At 39.9% G+C, this 20,085-nt stretch overlaps 2 protein-coding genes across 5 annotated transcripts; one reads left to right on the top strand and one right to left on the bottom strand.

Annotated features, from left to right (window-relative positions):
- Nucleotides 1-131: 131 nt before the first annotated feature.
- si:ch211-244b2.3 (uncharacterized protein LOC557230 homolog) lies at nt 132-5,102 on the top strand. Of its 2 annotated transcripts, none has more exons than XM_027020685.2 (13): nt 132-1,149; nt 1,490-1,615; nt 2,024-2,078; nt 2,260-2,293; nt 2,413-2,563; nt 2,725-2,833; nt 2,952-3,039; nt 3,247-3,355; nt 3,454-3,559; nt 3,634-3,712; nt 3,902-3,965; nt 4,399-4,519; nt 4,626-5,102. In XM_027020685.2, exons 3-13 carry the CDS (start codon nt 2,066-2,068, stop codon nt 4,685-4,687), a joined length of 936 nt encoding a protein of 311 aa, XP_026876486.1. In that variant the 5' UTR covers nt 132-1,149; nt 1,490-1,615; nt 2,024-2,065; the 3' UTR covers nt 4,688-5,102. The 2 variants fall into 2 exon arrangements, with proteins under 2 accessions (XP_026876486.1, XP_026876485.1); XM_027020684.2 differs by having other exon boundaries at nt 2,170-2,293.
- Nucleotides 5,103-6,192: 1,090 nt separating this feature from the next.
- Nucleotides 6,193-19,875, bottom strand: scyl2 (SCY1 like pseudokinase 2). Of its 3 annotated transcripts, none has more exons than XM_027020667.2 (19): nt 19,719-19,875; nt 17,506-17,701; nt 16,819-16,976; nt 16,211-16,355; nt 15,828-15,977; nt 15,417-15,638; nt 14,913-15,029; nt 14,170-14,295; nt 13,667-13,843; nt 13,498-13,509; nt 13,081-13,203; nt 12,819-12,932; nt 12,537-12,669; nt 11,792-11,910; nt 11,513-11,613; nt 10,404-10,449; nt 9,636-9,725; nt 9,202-9,321; nt 6,193-8,988 (listed from the first exon to the last, which is right to left on the bottom strand). In XM_027020667.2, the coding sequence occupies exons 2-19, from the start codon at nt 17,680-17,682 to the stop codon at nt 8,335-8,337; spliced, it is 2,784 nt and encodes a 927-aa protein (XP_026876468.2). In that variant the 5' UTR covers nt 17,683-17,701; nt 19,719-19,875; the 3' UTR covers nt 6,193-8,334. The 3 variants fall into 3 exon arrangements, with proteins under 3 accessions (XP_026876468.2, XP_026876465.2, XP_026876467.2); XM_027020664.2 differs by having other exon boundaries at nt 10,371-10,449; nt 19,719-19,874; XM_027020666.2 differs by lacking the exon at nt 13,498-13,509 and having other exon boundaries at nt 10,371-10,449; nt 19,719-19,873.
- Nucleotides 19,876-20,085: the final 210 nt, after the last annotated feature.

Raw genomic sequence — 20,085 nt, 5'->3', positions numbered from 1 at the left:
GATCTTCCTTTCTGATAAACTTCACTACTTAGTGGAACTGACTGTGTTGTAGTCATTTATATTCTTGAGTGCATTCAGGCTTAAAGTGTGTTCGCAATCCCTTATTTATACAGTTAAATTGGGTATGAGACAGAAAGGTATGCTCAACTTTGTGGAATATAAGGTTTTCATTCCATTATGAAGGTAATGGCCATGCAACAATGTGGGTTATTAATCACTATTGGGATAAGTAATGAAGTTACTTAATGAAGATACACAGGTGTAGTCTAGTCTAATTTTACATGGATTTAAGTATAAGGTTGAATATTTAGATATTCGTATAAACAAGCCACCAAGGTGTAAAGATACTGTCAAAGCTACTCTTGCTGAGACAACCATTTTAGCACACAACTGAAATACAAGCAGAGGAGGATGCTGCAAATAACACAGCAGCTCATTTAACACACTACCGCCATATCCAATCCCAACCATCCTATCATTAGAGGCCTTTTCTCAGTGCTGTCAAAAGTATTCGATTAAATTTGTATCTATTAATGCCCTCCTTCTACCACGTTTAATCAATGAGAAGATAAACCCCATAGATCAGTCAGAGAGAATTGCGACATTAATAAGGTTTAAAAAAAAACCAAAAAAACAAAAAACTAAACTACTAAGGAGCTATTAGTACTGTACTACAGCGTTAAGAAATATGTTCTGTGACTGTTCCCACGTGCTCTTGTTTACCTTGTTTGTGGCCACGCCCCCTTGACTTTCTTGTTTCACCTGCCATGTGTTCATAGTCGCGTTAGTGTGCATGCAAACCCTCGTGTTGGTTCGGTTGTTTGTCGGTCGTTGTCCTGACCGCGCCCTGTATTCCTGCTGGGATCGTATGTGTGTATCGTCGTGTCACTTTGACGTCTGGATGGAAACGTCCCTTTCCCATGAGGCTCCCCGGCGTCTTTAGGGCAGCATTGCTGGAATATGTTGGAGAGGGAGTAAAGCAGATGTTTAAATGGTTAATAGTAAACAACAACTCTGTAGCCTTAGAATCCAACCTGTTCAGTTTAATGTGTTCAACGGAATGATCTAAAGGACGTCTTCATTCGTCTCTGCTGAGGAGCTTGGTGAACGACTCTTGTCGAAGTGCAGATTAAGGCTAACTGCAGTGAGGTAAAGCGCGCGTCTTTAATGCTTGACTGGCGTTTCCCAAATTGCATATTAGTATAAAAATAAAACTTTTTTAAAAATCAGTTTGGTAATATGGATTACTTTTCACTGTAATTAAAATATTTTAAGTGCTATACTTTCAGAACCATATTATGAAAAATTAAGTTTTGGTAAACCTTTTAAAAAATAAAAATGTACTTTTTTTTAAAAAAGCTTATGCTGGGGTTTGAGTATTGTGATGGCCTTTCATTCATATATTTCATAATCGTGTGGTGGCATGTCGGGTCCTTTTAATGATTATATCTTCATTATTACTTTTTGAATCAAATTATTCATATTTAAGGACGCAGCAAGCCGGAAGCTGCAAGATTGTGACGCCGCCTTAGCTTCGTCAAAAAAACAAAACTGAAAGCAAAACATCAGTTTCCATTAGGTGATCAGTGTCTATCCTGCTTGCCGACGTTTCTAAGTAAGTTTATTAGTTTCTAGATTTGTACTGCTATAATCTTAAACTACTCTAAACCAGTAGGTATAGGACATTATATGATGAAGGAAAACCTGGTGTCTCCTATAACTTTCTCAGGGTTACACTGAGAATGGCTTTACTGTTTGTTACGTTTCCTTCCGTATAATTTGTGTTATTTGTTATGATCGATTACAACAATAAAATATTACGAAATGTGACTTGCTATATCCTTATATTGTTCACGTGTCCATCTGACCTTTTTTAATGCAGTAGCCTAATGACAATATAATTTTCCTTTAATTTAGAGATTACTGTGTATATTGTGTATATAATTGCATAATTATACAGTTTACATACATTTGAACAATATTGTTTCATATATCTTCAATATTGTTTCATATATCTTCAAAGGGAACGTATCAGAAGATCTTGAAACAAGAACTCTTCATCATAATGAATGCTATTGGTAAGACTATATACATACACATATATGCATATATAAGTGTTTCATACTAACTAAATTTACTATTTGAAAATTACTTTTTTTTTATTCATAGCAAAACCCTATGAGTGGCACTTGTTTGATGGACAGCAGTGGTCTTCCATCTGTAATGATCATATAATTGAATCTCACTATTGCCAACCAGGTGCTAGAGGGATGACCATTGACACTCACTTGGGGTGACTGTGTACTTTTTTTTATTCATTCCCACATTTCATCCTAGAGTTTTGCAAGTTTATGTGGAGTTTGTTGTTACTAGGCTTTGATATAAATGCCCTCACATTTTACAATTCAACAGGGCACTTTATATTGACTTTGATGCCATGACAGTAAGAGGACCTTTTGCTGGACTTGGTATACGGCGAGAGATGCTCCTCTCCCACAACCAGACACAAGAAGTAGGATGGTACTTCAAAGACAACAGCTACTGGCAGGAATATGGAACCCAGGTGAGGGATGACAGCTATTTGTCCATAAAAGTTAATCATGAGAATCTCACTTAGCGCAGAGAAGTTGAGAACACTGCTGGTGTTAAACCAAGCCAAGGCTAGACTAAACCAGTCATGGAAATCTCTCCTGCAAGTAACACTTTTGGTTGTCTTTTGCACAGGGAACATCTTCAGTAAACAGCCAAACCTTGGAGCAATGGTATAATACTAACCCTGAAGGTTCCTTCCAGTTTACAGTAGGACGCAGTACCTATGTAATAGACTTCTCTGGTAATGTTTACTCCAGGGACAAAAATAAAACATTTACTTTATCATTTCATTTTATATGTTCATTAAATATCTATTAAAATTAAATGTTCATTTATTTTTCTCTCCATTTGTTGTAAAGCCATGACCCAAACACGACGATCCACTCATGTGTTGAGGAAAGTGAGGAGACGTCCAAAATTTAACTCTTCAGTCTTTGTGAATGACAGGTGCCCTAGTTACAAACTGATCAGAACATAAATTAACTGTTGCTATACAAAATAGTTACACAGTGAACAGATGGTTAATTATATTCGAATGCCACATAGTAAAAATACAATCAGAGAATATTTTTTTTAAAGGTGCTTTGATTTTTTTTTTTCTTTAATGGAAGGGGAAAGTTCCAAATAGAAAAGAAATTGTATTTTTTTGTGCAGTCTATTTACAGATACACCATCTCCATTGTCTACATCCATAAATTCATCCATGGGGATCACTTGGGAATTTATGGGTGAGGAAGGCATCTGGACAGAGTATCAGAAACCAGTGAGTGAATGCACATGCCCATAATGGAGAATGATCTAGGTTCAGTGATGGCTCTGGCAAGTTTCACAGTCCATAGGACTGTGCGTGTGTTTCCACAGGGCTGTTCTTTGGACAGTATTGACATAGAGAACCAGTATCAGCTCAACCCACATGGCCAGCTTACTTTTACCGCTGGGCGATACAGTTACACCCTTGAATTCAGTGGTGAGTTTCACAAATATGCACCAATAAACATCTTTTAACAATTCAACTGTTAAAAATTATATGTGTTCACTCAGAAATGTTTCAGATCAATAGCACCTTTGGAACAAAGAGACATGTCCGCCGAACAACTGGGGAAAATCATTACAACAGCAGGTATGGATCCACCAGTACTATAAGGGAATATTGTAGCCTACACAATGACCATTATGATAAGCTGTCCTTTTATCTGATTTGAGTTTATAAATGATTGTGTGCCACGCCAAGATTTACTCATGCTCTGTGAATTGTTAGATCATCATTTTTTTGTTGGTCAGCAGTCACCATGTTCTATGATCTCCCCAGTGCTCTGTCTCAAATTCAGTGGCAGTACAATGATGAGAACGGATACTGGAAAGACTATGTTAAAGTAAGAGAAACCTCTTTTCTTGGCAGCTTATGAAAGCTCACAAACATCAAATGACAGCAGATGAATTGTTATATTTATTATATATCCAAGCCAAAATGAAAGAATGAAGTAGTATTGAAGAACAAAAGTAGGACATGATTATTAATTCACTTAATTATTAAAATTAATTAAGTTTCATAAATTAAGTGAAAATTAAGTGAAATTATGCACTAGGCAAAATAACCCAGAACATAGAAATAATAAGACAACCTCTCAAACAATTTGCACTTACTGTCTGATCAGACAAACACACCTCGGTGTGATACTGCACTAAACTGAACTAATTGCCCGTCAAAAGGTCAGCTATAAAATAAAGTTTTAAATAAAGCTGTAAATAAAGTTAATAAACTGTGTGTGTGTGTGTGTGTGTGTGTGTGTGTGTGTGTGTGTGTAGGGCAGTGCAAGGGGAAGTTGTACCATCTCCAGCCAGGACATTGAGAGACAGTACCAGCAGAACAGCACAGGGAGTATGAGCTTCAGAACAGGGAGGTTCAACTACATACTTGACTTCTCAGGTATCTACAGCATGGACGTGAACATAGTGCTTCTTTTTCAGAGTTTGAGATACAGTCTTTTGGATGAAACAAGTGTTAAGTAATAATTTTGTTGTTGTTGTTGCAGCAATGATCCAGACGAACATGTCCACTCAAACGAAGAGACCAGTCCGTCGCCTGCTCCAATGATGCGTCTCAGAAACGCTTAGGTTACCTGTCTCTTTTTACCACTGCAGAAGCCTTTATCCAGTGACTGCCTTTTGTCTGACTGTTCACTACCTCCACTAGTGCTGACTCGCAGCATAGAAGCCTTATATCTGTTGATTTATTTGTTGTCATTAGCCAAGGTCACTGCCACTTTGCCTGTGCTTGAAGATAAACAATGGTTCATGAAGTTGAAATGGTCAAACTTTCCAGAACCTTCCCTGCTCTCCTGATGTTGTCGGGTTTGCAGAACTTTGGTTTTTTATTCCTTTCTTCTATAATGTCCTCAGTTAATTTTACCATTGATATGCCAGTGACAATTTCTATGATGCACTTTACCTGTGTTATATTTCCATGTTAATCCTAACAGGAAATCTAAAGTAAAAATAATTTGTATTTATATTGTATTGTGTATGTATTTGTATGTCCAGTATATAAGCAGCAAATTATATATATTGCAAAGGAAAATCTAGTCCATAGATAAAAGACTGAACATGTGAGGTAATATAAACTTAAATGAAGGGCCGAGGGGAAAACGCGCTTTTAAAAATATCCTTTCCTCATAAACACTGGTAGATCTTTCTCAAGAAACTATTTTTCATACCAACAGACTTCCTAAAAAGACTATGGAATTAGTAAATTAGAGAATGTTATGACTGTATGTCAACAATTCTTTGTGACTGACAAGGTTTTAGAAGTCCTGAGAGAGATCAAGGAGCAGACTGAAATTGAAAGTGAACCAGCTGTTTATTGCTTTATGTCACACTTGAAACTGGGTGCTGTATCAGCTCTGAAATATCACAAGGCTGCTTTATTTGACAGTTAAATAGTGGTCTGGCTCTTTACAGTAGATCAAGCACTCCTGCCACCTAGGACTTACTAAATACTAACCGTTTTAATTGAGATATCCTGTTACCACAGGAGTTTGCACATCCTGTGAAGAAAATTCTCTCTAAAATTAGGAGTAATCAAAGATGCAGATTGTTCAGATTAAAACCAAATTAGCTTTATTTCTTGAGAAAAACGTCTGCCTATCCATCCAGACGTCACATATTTTACAGTTAACCATACAATGAGTTTATGTTCAATGTGCTAGATAAAAAATATAAAGTAACATCTGTTGTACCTGTTAGATTTGGTAATGTGGGTAATGATGATGTCCTTTCATTGTCATTGACCTGTCTTCAAGGACATAAAGCACCCTGTTGTCCTACTTCATTTTTAACAACCCTTTTATAAGAAGACATATGTCATGATCACATGTGACATAATGAGCAGATATCTCTAATATTGACAAGAGGCCTCCATGTGTAGCATTCACCTGCATCAGGACCCAGCTTCTTTCTAGAAACATTCAAAGATGGCTTGCAAAAAATGCAAACTTATGAGAAACTCAGCAATTCATTTTTAGCAATAAAAAAAGATTCTCCGAATTGCATGAATCTATAAGTTTAACATTAGCAAATAACTAACTTTTTTAACCATTTCAACATAATTTAAAGAGCTTTATTTATCCTTCAGGCTATTGTCAAATATTTCTAAAAATATATATACACTACAGCTGTATTTACACACAAATACACACTTTTGACAAAGTGACCAAAAGACTTTAAAGAGAAGGTCAGCATCTGTATTTTGATAAATATTTACAGATTTTCAAACTCTCAACTTCAGACAATACAGTCTCATAACACAATACAAAGTTCACAAAGATGCCACATTGTACAGATATTACATTGGTAGAATATAAAGATTCTAATAAAAGAATAGGCATTTATCACTTTTTTATTTAGATGTCAAATTAGTAGTGTTGGCAAATGGAACCAGGTCCTATGAGAGTCTAGTTTTCTGTAAGGAAACCATTTTGATTTACAAATCTATTTTAATTACTATTCATTTCAATTACAAATACGCTTCTGCCACAAGTCATGGACTACATACATTAGATCCATCTCTCAAATCATTGGAACTGCTTTTTACATTTCCCCCGTTTTCCAAGGAACTATTTTTATGACATTCCAGTCTTTAAATGATTTATTGAATCCAGGGCCCAGATATTTTCCATATATGAAAATTCTATGTGCTAAATCACTTATTCACAGCAAGCCAATTTTGCAAAACCCTTCAAATACCTAATATTGCACACCTCTCCTTGTACGCAACAACCCCCACACACACACACACACACACACACACACACACACACACACACACACACACACACACACACACACAGGTACTCATGTCTCCTTTGTGAATGTGATCTTCAGAGAATACATTTTTAAAAATCCTAAATTATATCAAATAAATCTCAATATACTATACACTTCATTGGTATGATATGCAAATATTATACAGTTCTAGAAGAGTGGCTCACCATTTTGCAGCTATCTATTTGGTCATGAGTAGGAATAAAAGCTTAAATTGGTCCATGTGCGTTTTTAACTGTGTTAACCCACTGCCAAATCTGTCCCAGTGTTACTGTCACGTGGGCTACAGGACAGGCATGAACTGTGATGTGCAATGCAACAGAACACAAATTACTTAAAAAGAAGATACAAGCTGGACAAACACAGATACAAACAAATGCACATACACCATCTTTCTAAGGAAGCTCCTAAATGCCAAAAAAGTTCAATAATGTAATCCCAATTTATACCCATTTTACCACGATTTGGAGAAAGATCATGATATCAAGATGCATTATCAACTTATAAACTTGCAACCTCGGAGCACTTTCAGTTACACGGATTTCCTCCAAATACACCGGCATAGAAATGCTTCCATACAGCACCATTACGTTTTGTGCACCTTCAGTGCAAAATGTCCACTGTACAGACTGCAACAGATTATACTCCACTGGGCAATTTGTATCAAGTCATATATCTACCAAAAAAATGGTAACAACCACAAAAAGACTCTCTCACATTTACATCTAGATAAATCACGTTCTCACACACATCCCTCCCACACACTGCCACACAACTTTACACACGATTAGATTGTGATCATTGCTCAAATGAATATGGAAAATGTAAAGGTCTGATGAGCTGTGAACTCATCAGGGGGGAAAAAAAGAAAAGGAAACAAAAGACCCGTTTGTCTCCTTCCGTACATACTGGATATCTCTGATGGACACCAACTGACAGGTCTATTGAATTCATCACTTGACAGGTCCTTGGTCATTCGAAAAGTGCTATGAGATTTAGTGGCGCGCCGAAAGGAGACAAGACCACATTGAATTTAATGGATGAATGACCCCGAAAGTGTCATTCAAGGAGAACGGATTACCATGGAATTGTCACACTTTCATTTACTAGAGGATGCTTTTTTCCCCCTTTTTCTTTTGAAACCCAGTACTTAAGTGAACAAACCAAAGCAACATATTTATGTCCAGTATGCAGTACTCAAGCAGGGACTCCAGACAAGCAGGACTTGTAGAAATATGCACAAGCCTGCCTAAGTAAGGCTGGTGGCCATCTTCTGATTGACAGCTGTTCAACAAAAGGTTCACCACAAGAAATGTTTAAATCTCATTAACCAAACTGAAAGCAAAATAAGTAATGTGCCTTAAGGATGGACTATATTGACCTCCTTAGCCCCCATTTTCTGGTATCTCTGATATTTTCAACTTAAAAACCGAAGAGGTCTTTCAGATCGTTATTGACGGACGTGCTCTGTTTAAGCATTCCTGTGTTCATGGTTGGGGCTTGGGTAGGCTGCGAGAAGTTCTGAGGATTGAAAAACGGGTTAGCTTGCATTCCAAATCCACCCTGCACCCCAGTCATTCCCACTCGCCCTGCCTGCATGCCTGCAGTCTGGGAGGGCTGGCCTGTACCAAACTGGTTGAGCCAGGGGGAGGGCGCAGCGGTGGCTGCAGCCGGCTTGGAAGCCATTTGGTTCAGGCTGACTTTGGGCTTGGTAGCAGTGAAGAGAGAGTCCAGGGCAGACATGTCGGGAGGCTTGCTGGGCTGGTTCTGGTTCTGGTTCTGCGTGAGGGTGCCGAAGTTCGGTGTGCTGGTGGTGGTGGCCAGTCCCCCATACATTCCAGGGCTGGCAGGTCGCATGCCCACACCCATTGCCATGGTCCCACTGCTGAAGCCCATAGGAGAGCTGAAGCCATTGCTCACGGGGGCCATGGTGCCCATGCCACCTAGCGTGGGTCCAGTGGAGAAGCCAGAAGTGAGCGTGCCAGCCTGCATGGGCGCTGTCCGAGGACCAGAGTTCAGAGAGAGGTTGTTCAGTGAGGTCATGTTGTTCAGTAGACTGCTGGTTAGGTCTTTTGTCTGGGAAAGAAAATGGTACATCTACGCATTACTTTCTAGGACTTTGATGTTTAACATTTTGGACTTTAAACATGTAAAATTTCCCAGTAACTTAAAAAACAAAAGGTTTTTTTCTTCATTTTTCAAAAAACATTACTGTCTATGTAAGCACTAAGCATACATCTCTTCACGTGATTGCTTGTATGTGTATGCATATGTCTGTGTAATAAAGACCTGTGTGGTGGTCACAGCAGGTTTGACGTTTTGTGGTGCCAAAGGTTGCTGGTTCCTTAGTTTGGCAGCCTGCTCCTGCTCTTTAGCCAAACGCTGCTTCTCCTCCAGAGTGAGAGAAACCTTTACTTACACACACACACACACACACACACACACACACACACACACACACACACACACACACACACACAAATATACAAACCTAAGGTTACGATTATGGATATACACCATACATCACGGGTAACTGGAAATACGTTTAGCCCCTAATGTCACATAGGGTGACTGGTCTACCATATTATGAACCCACTTGAGATGATGTGCACACAACATTTTAAACTACTGATTAACTGTGGTAAAACTGTGTTGCAAGTAAATGTTGCATAAACACTGTGTGTCTCCTTGCTGCCCCTGTGATGTGGGAGAGATGGACTCACTCTAGAGGGCTGAGAGGTGACGGAGGAGGAGCCATTCTCTTTGCTGTTCACACCTGCACTTGCTGCGCTCCCACCAAAGATGTCGTCAATCTGAAAAAAACAAAGCAAATGTGAAACATCATGGACACATTACAGAGTTTAGTATAGCAAAAACCACAAGGAAGCTAAATGACTGATTGCTTTTTAACGGATTTAATGTTGGTCTTCTGGAATTGGCATGGACAAAGCTTGAATAACTGGTGACTTTCCTGTGTCTACACTACTTCAACAACAAAGCTTCATCAGAACTTCAGGTCCTTTTCTTACAAAAGCTCCACTCTGTGCAATTAAAAGGCTGATATCTCTTGCCCCTCCCCCATACTGTGCAACCTAGCTTACATAAGTCAGTCAATGAAAGCTAATGTAAACAAAAGCTAACCTACCATGAGTAGCTTGTTGTGCTAATTCTCAAAACCAGAATAAGTAGGTTCATTCAGTTGAACACTACTTCTCCCTTTCTGTGCCATTATAAGTAGACACAGCATAACGGGACAGGGGGATGTCATTCAAGTGAGCTCAGTAGAATATTATGACCACACCCAGATAAATCTTCAACTCAGGCATTTTTTGAGCAGAGTTTCATTCTATTTCAATCTTGTTTTTTTCATTTAATTATTGCTGTGGATTTAGTATAAACACTCCACACTATGTACAACACTATGTTCCCTGAGACAGGAAAGCCAGAATGGAACTCACCTCTCGTATTTGACTGGATGGATTAGGGCTCACCTTTGTCTCTTCTGTGGGGTTCATTTGACTGGTGAGGTTCAGGCTCCTAGGATACACATCATTAGTTTCAATGTGAACAAACACTGAACACAAAAAAAACACACACTCACCCAGCCGTTCTTCGCACGTCACACTCTCACAACGGCCTGTTCTTTATACACAAGCAAAAACCTTTTCTGATAAGTGTCTTCCTATAAGATAATGAAACAGCTAACACTTAAGTGCTGTCTTAAGTGTCTATGTGAGTGTCTGCTGTTATGACTAAGAATAGGAAGCAGATAGCCGAATGCTAAGTCAGGGCCCATGGAGGCCAAAGAGGACTCGTATTATGGTTTACAGATCTAGCTCACATGGCACAACGTTGCCATACAAATACAGACATCCCTGGCCTGCGAGAGAGGCGATGTGCATGTAGAGTACAACAAGCAGCATTGTGCCATAGATATCTTAGTTTTTATATGAGACACATTCATATGGATCAGAGTAACAACAAGCAACTGAAGGGTTAAGGATACTTTCATGCATCTTTCTTGCACCAAATGGTAGTTTACCCTTCAGACTCTTCACAAGTCACTGCTCACCATATCAACCTTTGACTGAAAGAACTGTGGCATGGAGGTTTTCCTGTTCATTCACCAACTCATGAGATCGTTTTCTAAAATGCCTACTTCAGTGCCTTACCTACAGTCCATTAAACATAGGGGTTCATTCATTTGAGTAAAAATAATATTTTTTCACTTGAAATGATACTTAAGTAAACATTGGAATTAAATTAGCTCATCTAGCTAATTAGTCAGGTAGGTTATTGTGACTGACACGTTAATACAAAGGCCACTGCACACTGTAACCTGCTTCTGCTATGGCAAATGTAAGCGTAAAGACACTGATGACAGTGAACAGCTGAAACAGGACATTCTATATGAACAAGCCGAGCCATGTGAGAGCTGACCCAGAACTCAGAGAACAAAAATGAAATGAAGAGGAAACACTGTTAAGCTACAGGATGTAAGCTCCAAGGTGCTGAATATTTTATAGTGGCACAGACACAGAGTCAGACAGACAGACAGAGAGAGAGAGAGAGAGGGAGGGAGAGAGAGAGGGGCAGGTACCTCTGCTGTTCCTGCATGCTGTGGAGCTGCTCCAGCTTGGTCTTGTGCTCTGCCTCCATTCGACTCAGCATGTCTCTGATTACAGCCATGAAAGCGTTAAACTACAAACACACAGTCGGCAGGGAAATGTGTCAAAGAGCCTGAAATACACTGGTGGTGTTGGTGGGGGTGTATTGCTTACTAAGAGAGTACTAAAAATACTAGCATGTTGTACAACACCCCATGATTCTCCCCCCCCTCAAACTCACTGGCTTTTGCATGTGCTGTGAGTGCATTCACCTGGTTAAGGTTCAGGTTGTTGTCAATACTGAGCGAGACTAGATGAGGCAAACTCTTCGCTGCAAGATGTTCTTTTGGAATGCCTAGTTTCTTATGGGTAAAAGTGCACTTGTAGATGCCTGCAAGAAAAACACACAAGTCTAACAGGCATTCACTAAAGTCACTGTACATACAGTAGCCAATAGTCATGCATTCACAATTGGCCAGGGTTACAACTGCCTGACCACTCTGTGGTCACATATGAGATTGGATTTTCATACACAACATTATAATTAAGTTTATATTAAAAAAAAAAAAAAAAAAAAAAAAAAAAACACACACAGAAGCTTTTCTTTTGTCCTTGTTTTCTATACTTCTCTAGCCTTTCTAGAGAAGGCTGTGTGTATTACACAGCAGTTGTTTCATTTAGCATGAGAAGGAGAAAATAAATTGGAAACACTTCAGTGGGGGCGTGATAAATGTATGATGTCGCTTGCAAGATCCAGACTGTGGTTATATTTATGTCTACACCTGCGATCCAATAGCAAAGCAAGCCAAATTGCTTCATTGTGTGGATTTTCAAATTATTTCCAAGACAACACACACACCTGAGCATTAATATGCCATGAAGTGATCAGATTGTGCCTGTTCAAATTGAAAGACAGATGTAACCCTGGTCACTCTAAGTGGTAATATCTATGCCAGAAGAAATAAAAGACTGTCACTGGCTTTGATTGATATTACCACTGTTATATAAAAACATTACCCAGAATGCCCATGAGTACGGCTGGCTCCCGGGAAGGTATCTGCTGTAGGAATGGCAGGATTTCATCAATGACAAACCACTTATCCAGATACTCCAGAATTTTCCCCAGGCACACCAGAGAGTTCACCCTCACCTACAGACAAGCAGACATCCACAAAACATGAACCTTCCTTATTTATTTTGGTAACAGGATGGCCATGATCAGAATCCTTCTACATGTCTGATATAGGATGTAGTATTCGACGTAAGAGTAAGAGTCTGCAGAGAACAGAGAAAACTCACAGCTAATGAGGAGGTCTGTAAACAGGCCGATTTGATGCGAGGGATAAGTGCGTTCTTCATGGAGGGGTAGTCAATCAGATTAGCAAAACTGGGGATGATATTCAGACACAACTCCTGTGAGGGGAAAGAAAAGACTTCTTGAGCGTTCGAGCACAGAGCAACCCAGCGAGTTCACAGGGGATGCATTTAGGAGGAGCAACTATGGCTGTGTGAATGAGGCTTACACACAGTGATCCTGTCACTGGTTTTACTGAGTGGCTACCTGGATCTGAATGGATGGCGCCTCTACTGCTCTGTAGACCATGGGAAGGACGCTGTTCTTGATGTCCTCAGGGGGTGTTTTGGTTAGAAGCAAGTCCATCTTTTGCAAGAATATCAGTTGGATCTGAGTGCATGAGAGGACAGCACGAAAAGGGGGAATTGGGAGAGGATTACTTTTAAAAAAGCATTTAAACACAGCCAAATGTTTAAGAACTGTATACTAGATGAAGTGGGAATAAATAACTACCATGATACATCAGGTTAGAATGAATGGTATTAAAACTCCAGTTGGTAGTGATGCATAATTAAATTTAGATAAATATGATTAAAACTACTGGACAAAGCACTGAATTCATCACAGCACAGATATGGGAACTACCATGACAGTGCCAACGACAAGTTTGTAATAGAAACTCACCATGTTGCTGGCCTGAGAGCATGAAAAAAGTAAAAAAATAAGAGTGACGTCCACTTAGGCCAGATGTTAGTGAATAGACTGAATAGTGGTGACACTGTGTGTGTGTGTGTGTGTGTGTGTGTGTGTGTATGTGTGTGTGTGTGCGCGCATTCTCTGCTACTGTGTGCACCTGGACAGGCTCCTGCTGCTTGAACACTGGTGTGAGGTCCGGTAGGATGAGCCGCAGGTACTCCTCCTTCGTGCACTCCTCAGCTATGAGCAGCACATTGGGCAGCACAAACGGCACCATGTCCGGGTTCACAAACTCCGACGTGAGAGCTGGCAGGACCCGGTGCACCACTACTCTCTAGGGAGCAAGACGGGCAGGCACGCTCAGTGGACAGCGGCGCAAGGTCAGGTGCACCACAAACATTTACATGCAAATGTGAGATCCCAGGGCCTAGCAACGAAGAATGTGTAATAGGTAACGGTAACATTCATTCATTTTAAAGAGTCAGTGAAGGAGCCGGTTCAAAATATGAAGTGCTGGGTTTGCAAGGACTATGGATGTCAAAAACTGAAGGCTGAAGTATTTCAAAAGTAATCCAAAAAGAGAGAGAGACAAAAAAAAAAAATGTTAAATGCTGAAGCAATAGCAGCACGGTGTCTGCAGTTTGACAAAATGACTCTTGCCTTGGGCAGCTTGGGCAGGACTTTAGGAAGGCCTTTATAAAACTGGGACTTCTGCAAATTGTCTCTCTGGAAGAGCGTGTCAAAGTACTGCAGGGTCACTGCTCCCACATCGTCAAAGAAAGGAATCTGAAGAGTTCATACACACAGAGACACAGACACAGACCCACACCTCTGATATCTGTCCAGTAGAAATAAAAAAATAACACGTTTGTTCCCAAATGAATTACATAACACAGAGGTGTCTGACTTCAGTCCTGGATTGCCACAGTACTGTAATGATTTAACATTTACCCTTCTTTATTACAAGGCTCTGTATAATACTTTATTCTGATTATTGATGCATTCTGAGTTATTTCTGATTAATGGAAATCTCAATAGGCAGCCAGGGCTTAGCTATTGTTAACTATGCATCTCTGATAAAATAAACAATTACTTATTGTCAAGTTACTGATTGTGCTAGCGATTAGCCATGTAATAAATGAGAATTTACAACCGGTGTCATCTCATTAAAGAAAAATAAACCCCTCCAGGGAAATATAAATCATTTTGTCTGCGCTTTATTTAGCAATACCAAGCTGCTTATACAATATCCCTTATATAATATACCCAATTCCTCTGACAACCATTATCAAGCCCCTCCCAAGCAGTATCAGGGACCCTGGTGCTGAGTAGAAGCTAAAGACTGCAGCACATCCCTTCCACCACGTGACCTGGGCAGCCCTGCTGTAGGCGTGTGCACTCACCTTCGTCATCTGATCGGCATCCGGCCTCACGTTAGCTGTGACACTCAGAAGCATCTTCACATGCTCTCGCACTTCCTCAGGGATCCGACTTAGTACTGAGGGACTCAATCGACTCAACTACAGAAAGTCATTTGCTCAGGTTTGTGACTCCACATATGTGAACACATTTCCTTATTCACTTTCATTTCAGTGCCATTTTTGATATTACACTTATAATTCAGTATATTGCAGATCCACTGGGACAGATTTTCATAGGACAACAAAGAACAAACACTGAAAGGAACTGGGCAGTTAACTGAGAGGAGGTGAGCCAAAGTAGAATGCTATGACAAGACTGGCACAGAATACAGTAATATTCATGGGAAGTCTTTTTCTTAAAGAGAAATCTTTCAAACCATTTCATTGGCCAGTGTTTTATTTTAGTACCATCTAGTATCATAAAATAGCTTGGTTTTAAGATCACAGTGAAGCACAACATGCTTTAGTACATGTACACACTCTGACCTGGTCTAGTTGTCGGCTAAAGCTCTTGAAGATGTCCTGCTTGTTGACCTGGAAGACTGGCTTCCCCTCGTTGAAGACTGCATGCATGACCACTCCCAGCGAGTACATGTCAGAGGCGGAGTCACAGCTGACAGACAGGATATATTCCGGAGCCAGATATTCCGGATTAGGCAGGCAAAGAGGGGGTAGATTGGGGTCCCATTCTTTACATACATACTTGGGCTTCGGCACAAAGACAGGCACCAACACACACACACACACACACACACACACACACACATTTACATAACTGATGAAGTCAAAGAAGGTAAATTGCATATTCCCCCTTTCTATTAAATTATTTATTCTTTGCTCCCCATCTGCATAATTGTTTTTCCAAGACACTAGGAAGCACTGTGTGCTGTTTCTGACCTCAGCGTCAGATGGGTTACTGGAGGAGATACTGAAATCAAAGCCCATGATCTTCCAGGCTCCACTCTTGTTCAGGATGATGTTCTCTGGACACAGGTTACCATGCACCATCTTCACCCCACTATGCAGGAAGGACAGGCCCTCAGAGATCTGGAGATTCAGAAGGAGGTAAAAAAGACGAGAGCACAAAGTTCTCCCCTCGACTGGAGACCATGGATGGGCTGCTACTTTGTGTCGTACTGAGTACCAGCTGAAACTAAGGCAGTGTCATTGTAACAGACATTCCTAAAATTCAAACTGACCGAGAAAATAACCTCAAGAAGAAAAAAAAAAAAGGATTTTCAGATCACTAAAATTCAGAAGAATTTTCAGTTTCATCTCACCTGCAACAAGCCATACTTCGTCTCCACATCATAGAGTTTGTAATCTTTGATGTCTGTGGGAACAGGACTAGGCAGATTGTCCCACTGGCCCAGCACGTTAGCCAGACTAGCAAACACAGGCTCTGTGCAGAATGCCAGACAGTCCCTTAGAGAGACAGAAAGAAAAAGAGTGAGAGAACGAGAGAGAGAGAAGTAACAGTAAACCACAGTAACCATAGTTACAGGCTGAAACATTGGTGAAATAATACATTAAACCAACAAACAGATTTAGTTTATCTAAGTAACAGGTAAAAGTGGAAAAAAATGTAACAAATCCACCTCATCTTTGTTGTCTATTCTGTCTTTCTCGCCTTCCTGCATGCATTATTCATAGACTCCTAGCATGGCTGAGCCTTTTGAACCAATACTGAGGCTCTGCACAGTATTGCAACTGCATTTATAATGGTAGCAGGAAGCCAAAGCTTTACTGGACACTAAACAATAGTGCCCTGTATCAAATATTCTCCTCTCTCTCAGAAAATATATTTTTAAAATTCTTAATGGAGGATTTATATTCATAACAGAAAGGTAAACTTCCTGTACTCTGTGTGTGCATATCTGTCGCTTACCTTGATTCCTCCAAAGGATGCTGGACTGTAAGCAGTCGTGGGTGTCGTAAGCGGGTTAGCTGCTGAACGCCTTTTTTAAGTGAATCGATGATCTGGTCCTTTTCAAACTTCTGATATCTATCAATTACCTTCTTATCGAATACAAAGACTGCTACTTCCTGTGTAAAAGGTAAAATGTTTTATAAAAATACTAAATACTAAAATAGCAGTTTAGTAGTATGAAGGTGTGAAAATCTAAATACTAATACTCAACAAGCCATGCAAAAGCATTTCCATCATTATTTCAGAAATTAACAATTACCTAAAAACTTTAAAACCAACATATTTAACAGTCAGGATTCTATTCCTTAAAAACAGATGATGGTATCCATTATTCATGTGAATTATCAGTGGACCAGAGCAAGGGGTTGCAAGGGTGAACCACAAACAAAGCAATGTTATCAACAGTTACACACTGACATAGAGGATGTACTGTGCCAATAGTATTGCTTCCTGCATTTTCTCTACTGTTAATGTAACTACCTTTCATGGCCAATAGAAGCAATACTGAAACCATATATGTACCAACAAGCACGAACATCTATTGTTTGATGCACAGATTTACACAAAGAAAAAAAAATGGACTAGCACCCAAAACCCCAATAATCTATAACAACTGTAACACATCAGGTGTGACTGGTCTCTTGCCTGTTTGGTGGATTTCTTAGTGCCATCATAGATCCTCCAGCACATCCCAGGCCCCCCACTGGCAATGTGCCGGCCGACTTCAAACTCTCGCGTCACAGGGTTTCCCATCACTGCACTGGTCACATCAGCTGTCACCTTGGTGACGGTGCTCTTTAGCTTATTGAGCATGGACTCCATAGTTTAGCCGGCCGTCAACCTACAACAACGTTTTGTTTGTTTATTCATTTAACTGTTTATTTATGTTTACATGATGTTTGCATTTGGTCCTCTCATTAGCAGCAATGAGTTTAATAAACAACCTTTAAGAAGCATTTACTCTCAACAATTGCTAAAACACTCGGCAAACTTATCCTGACTATTCAGTAACAAAGTGTCAAGGAAGTAATAGAAATAATATAAGACTAAGTAACTGTTGCTCATGTGTTGAGTAATAAACCACTTCTGCAATACAAAGAACAGTAATGAATACAACAATGCAACACCTGGCCCCAGTCGTGCCCCCCCCCCACTATATAATAACCAAATCAAACACTAAAAAAAGTATGCATGCCCCAGCAAGTCATCTAATCCCCAAAGAGAACAATGAGAATAAAAAAACAGGACAAAAGACAAATATTAATCCAGTGCATGTTATTTTTCTGTTTGGGATTCAGGTGGGCCCTTAAAGCTGAGATACGCCACCACACACCTGTGTTGTGTGCTGCACCACTGCTAAAGTCTCCACATCAGTCAACAGTAAATTATTCGCTGACAATTTAATCAGCAGGTTCAGGAGCAGATGTTCTTACTGCAGGGAAGATTTGAGTGTTGAGGCACCTATACTGTTATACCTAGACAAGGGAACTTACTATATACAAATTATGTCACTCTACAAGTGGCTTACTTGTAAATAAGAAAAGAAAAGCAGAAAAACTGGTGCCAGAGCCTCCAGGGAACCCATCCACTAGCTTGAAATATAACGTACAGTTCTTTCGGCTCAGTTTGAAAGTGAACTAGAATGAAACAAGGAGAGCCTTTAGAATTACAGTCAACAGCAAAAATCTCTTTCCCTGCACATTTCACAGTGAGAGCAGACATCTACTGCACTGCTGCTATGGGTAAGCAGGTAAACAATTTCTTGCACTTATGTGGAGTGCCAAATTCTAAACTCCAACAACCACTTACAATCTAACAATGATACAATACAAATCTGTGTGAAAATCATTGCACATCTAACAATTAGGGGTTTGAAATCCCTTTTTAACAAATGTGCAGTTTCAAATTGCACTGTGTGTGTGTCATTTAGTCAATGTATAATACAAGTACTTAGGAGATTTACAAATGATGAACATATTTCATTGTTTTGTAGAGGCTTTTGTGAAAGTAATGTTAATTCAAAAAGAGTGGAAAGAGTTTGAGGTTCACTGATAAGTTACATAATTCATTGGCACGTATGGATGATGTCCTAGTGTAGATTCTGAATAGAGAAACAAGGTATGTGAAGGCACGCTATAGATCCTTGAAGCATCTACCTGATAAAGGCCAGACTGACACCTGTTTGGCTGGAGTTATCGTTGGCAAATACATGTTCTATAAATACACCTTTGAAAATCGCCTGCGCTCTCCTTCAATCTAGTCGATTATTCGAGACCAAAAACTTGCTGTGTCAAAGCACGGGTGCAGTCGATGAATCCGATCTTATTCGAATCTTACTGTACTTCGATAACGATTCGCACATTTATAACATGCACAGCTACAACAATCATGTTGCCCCACTCTATTGAACTTGACCAAAATGTCTAAAAGCACTTAAAGTAAGGCCAACTGGAGACTGTCCCGCACATGACAGCTAACAGATACCTCTTAGCACACTTGCTAAGGAAGACGCCTCCAACTAGCTGTGATCAACTAGCGAGCTAGCTAACTTAGTAGGGTGTGAAAGTTTAAAGATATTTCCATTCAGACGAGAAAGACGAAACAAGAGTTGACGTATCAATTTCATAGTGTGTTAAAATACAGTTATTCTCTGGCCTATTACATTCACTCAGTAGCCCGTGTACTATGATGTTTACTCGAAACTGCGCTACGTGCTTAGCTTAGCTTACACGTCAGTGAAGAGGCTAACTAGCCAGCCTAGCTAAGCCAGACCAAGACGACACCCCGGGCTGTGGGTCCAGGAAAATACACTCCAACCCGGACTACGTTCTGTAGTTTTGTCAACACATCATTCTTACCCTTGTCCGCGACGAGGTGACAGCGAAATTACTTTACGTTCACGTCAGGTTTCGAAGTAGTCAAGAATATTAACAGTGCCAGCACCCCACGACCAGGACCACTACATGAAAACACCTGTGACTCTTTCTGTGAAGCCAGAAACCCAGACAGACTTCATTTCCGGGCATACTTTCCCAATAAATCTATAATCATACAGCTAAAAGTCTTTAAGTGAAATACAACGTCAAGAAAGAAACACTTCATACATATTGTATACTCCTAGATGTGCGCTTCGCCACGTTTACGGACATAGCAGTAGCAGGTTTAAGACCTTACGTCAATATAGCTATTAGCACAATAAAACAAGGATTCTTTAAATACACATCC

The sequence above is a fragment of the Electrophorus electricus genome, chromosome 7 (genome assembly GCF_013358815.1).
Source record: "Electrophorus electricus isolate fEleEle1 chromosome 7, fEleEle1.pri, whole genome shotgun sequence".
In the NCBI taxonomy this organism is placed as follows: Eukaryota; Metazoa; Chordata; class Actinopteri; order Gymnotiformes; family Gymnotidae; genus Electrophorus; species Electrophorus electricus.
This window is presented reverse-complemented; position numbering and strand designations above follow the sequence as displayed.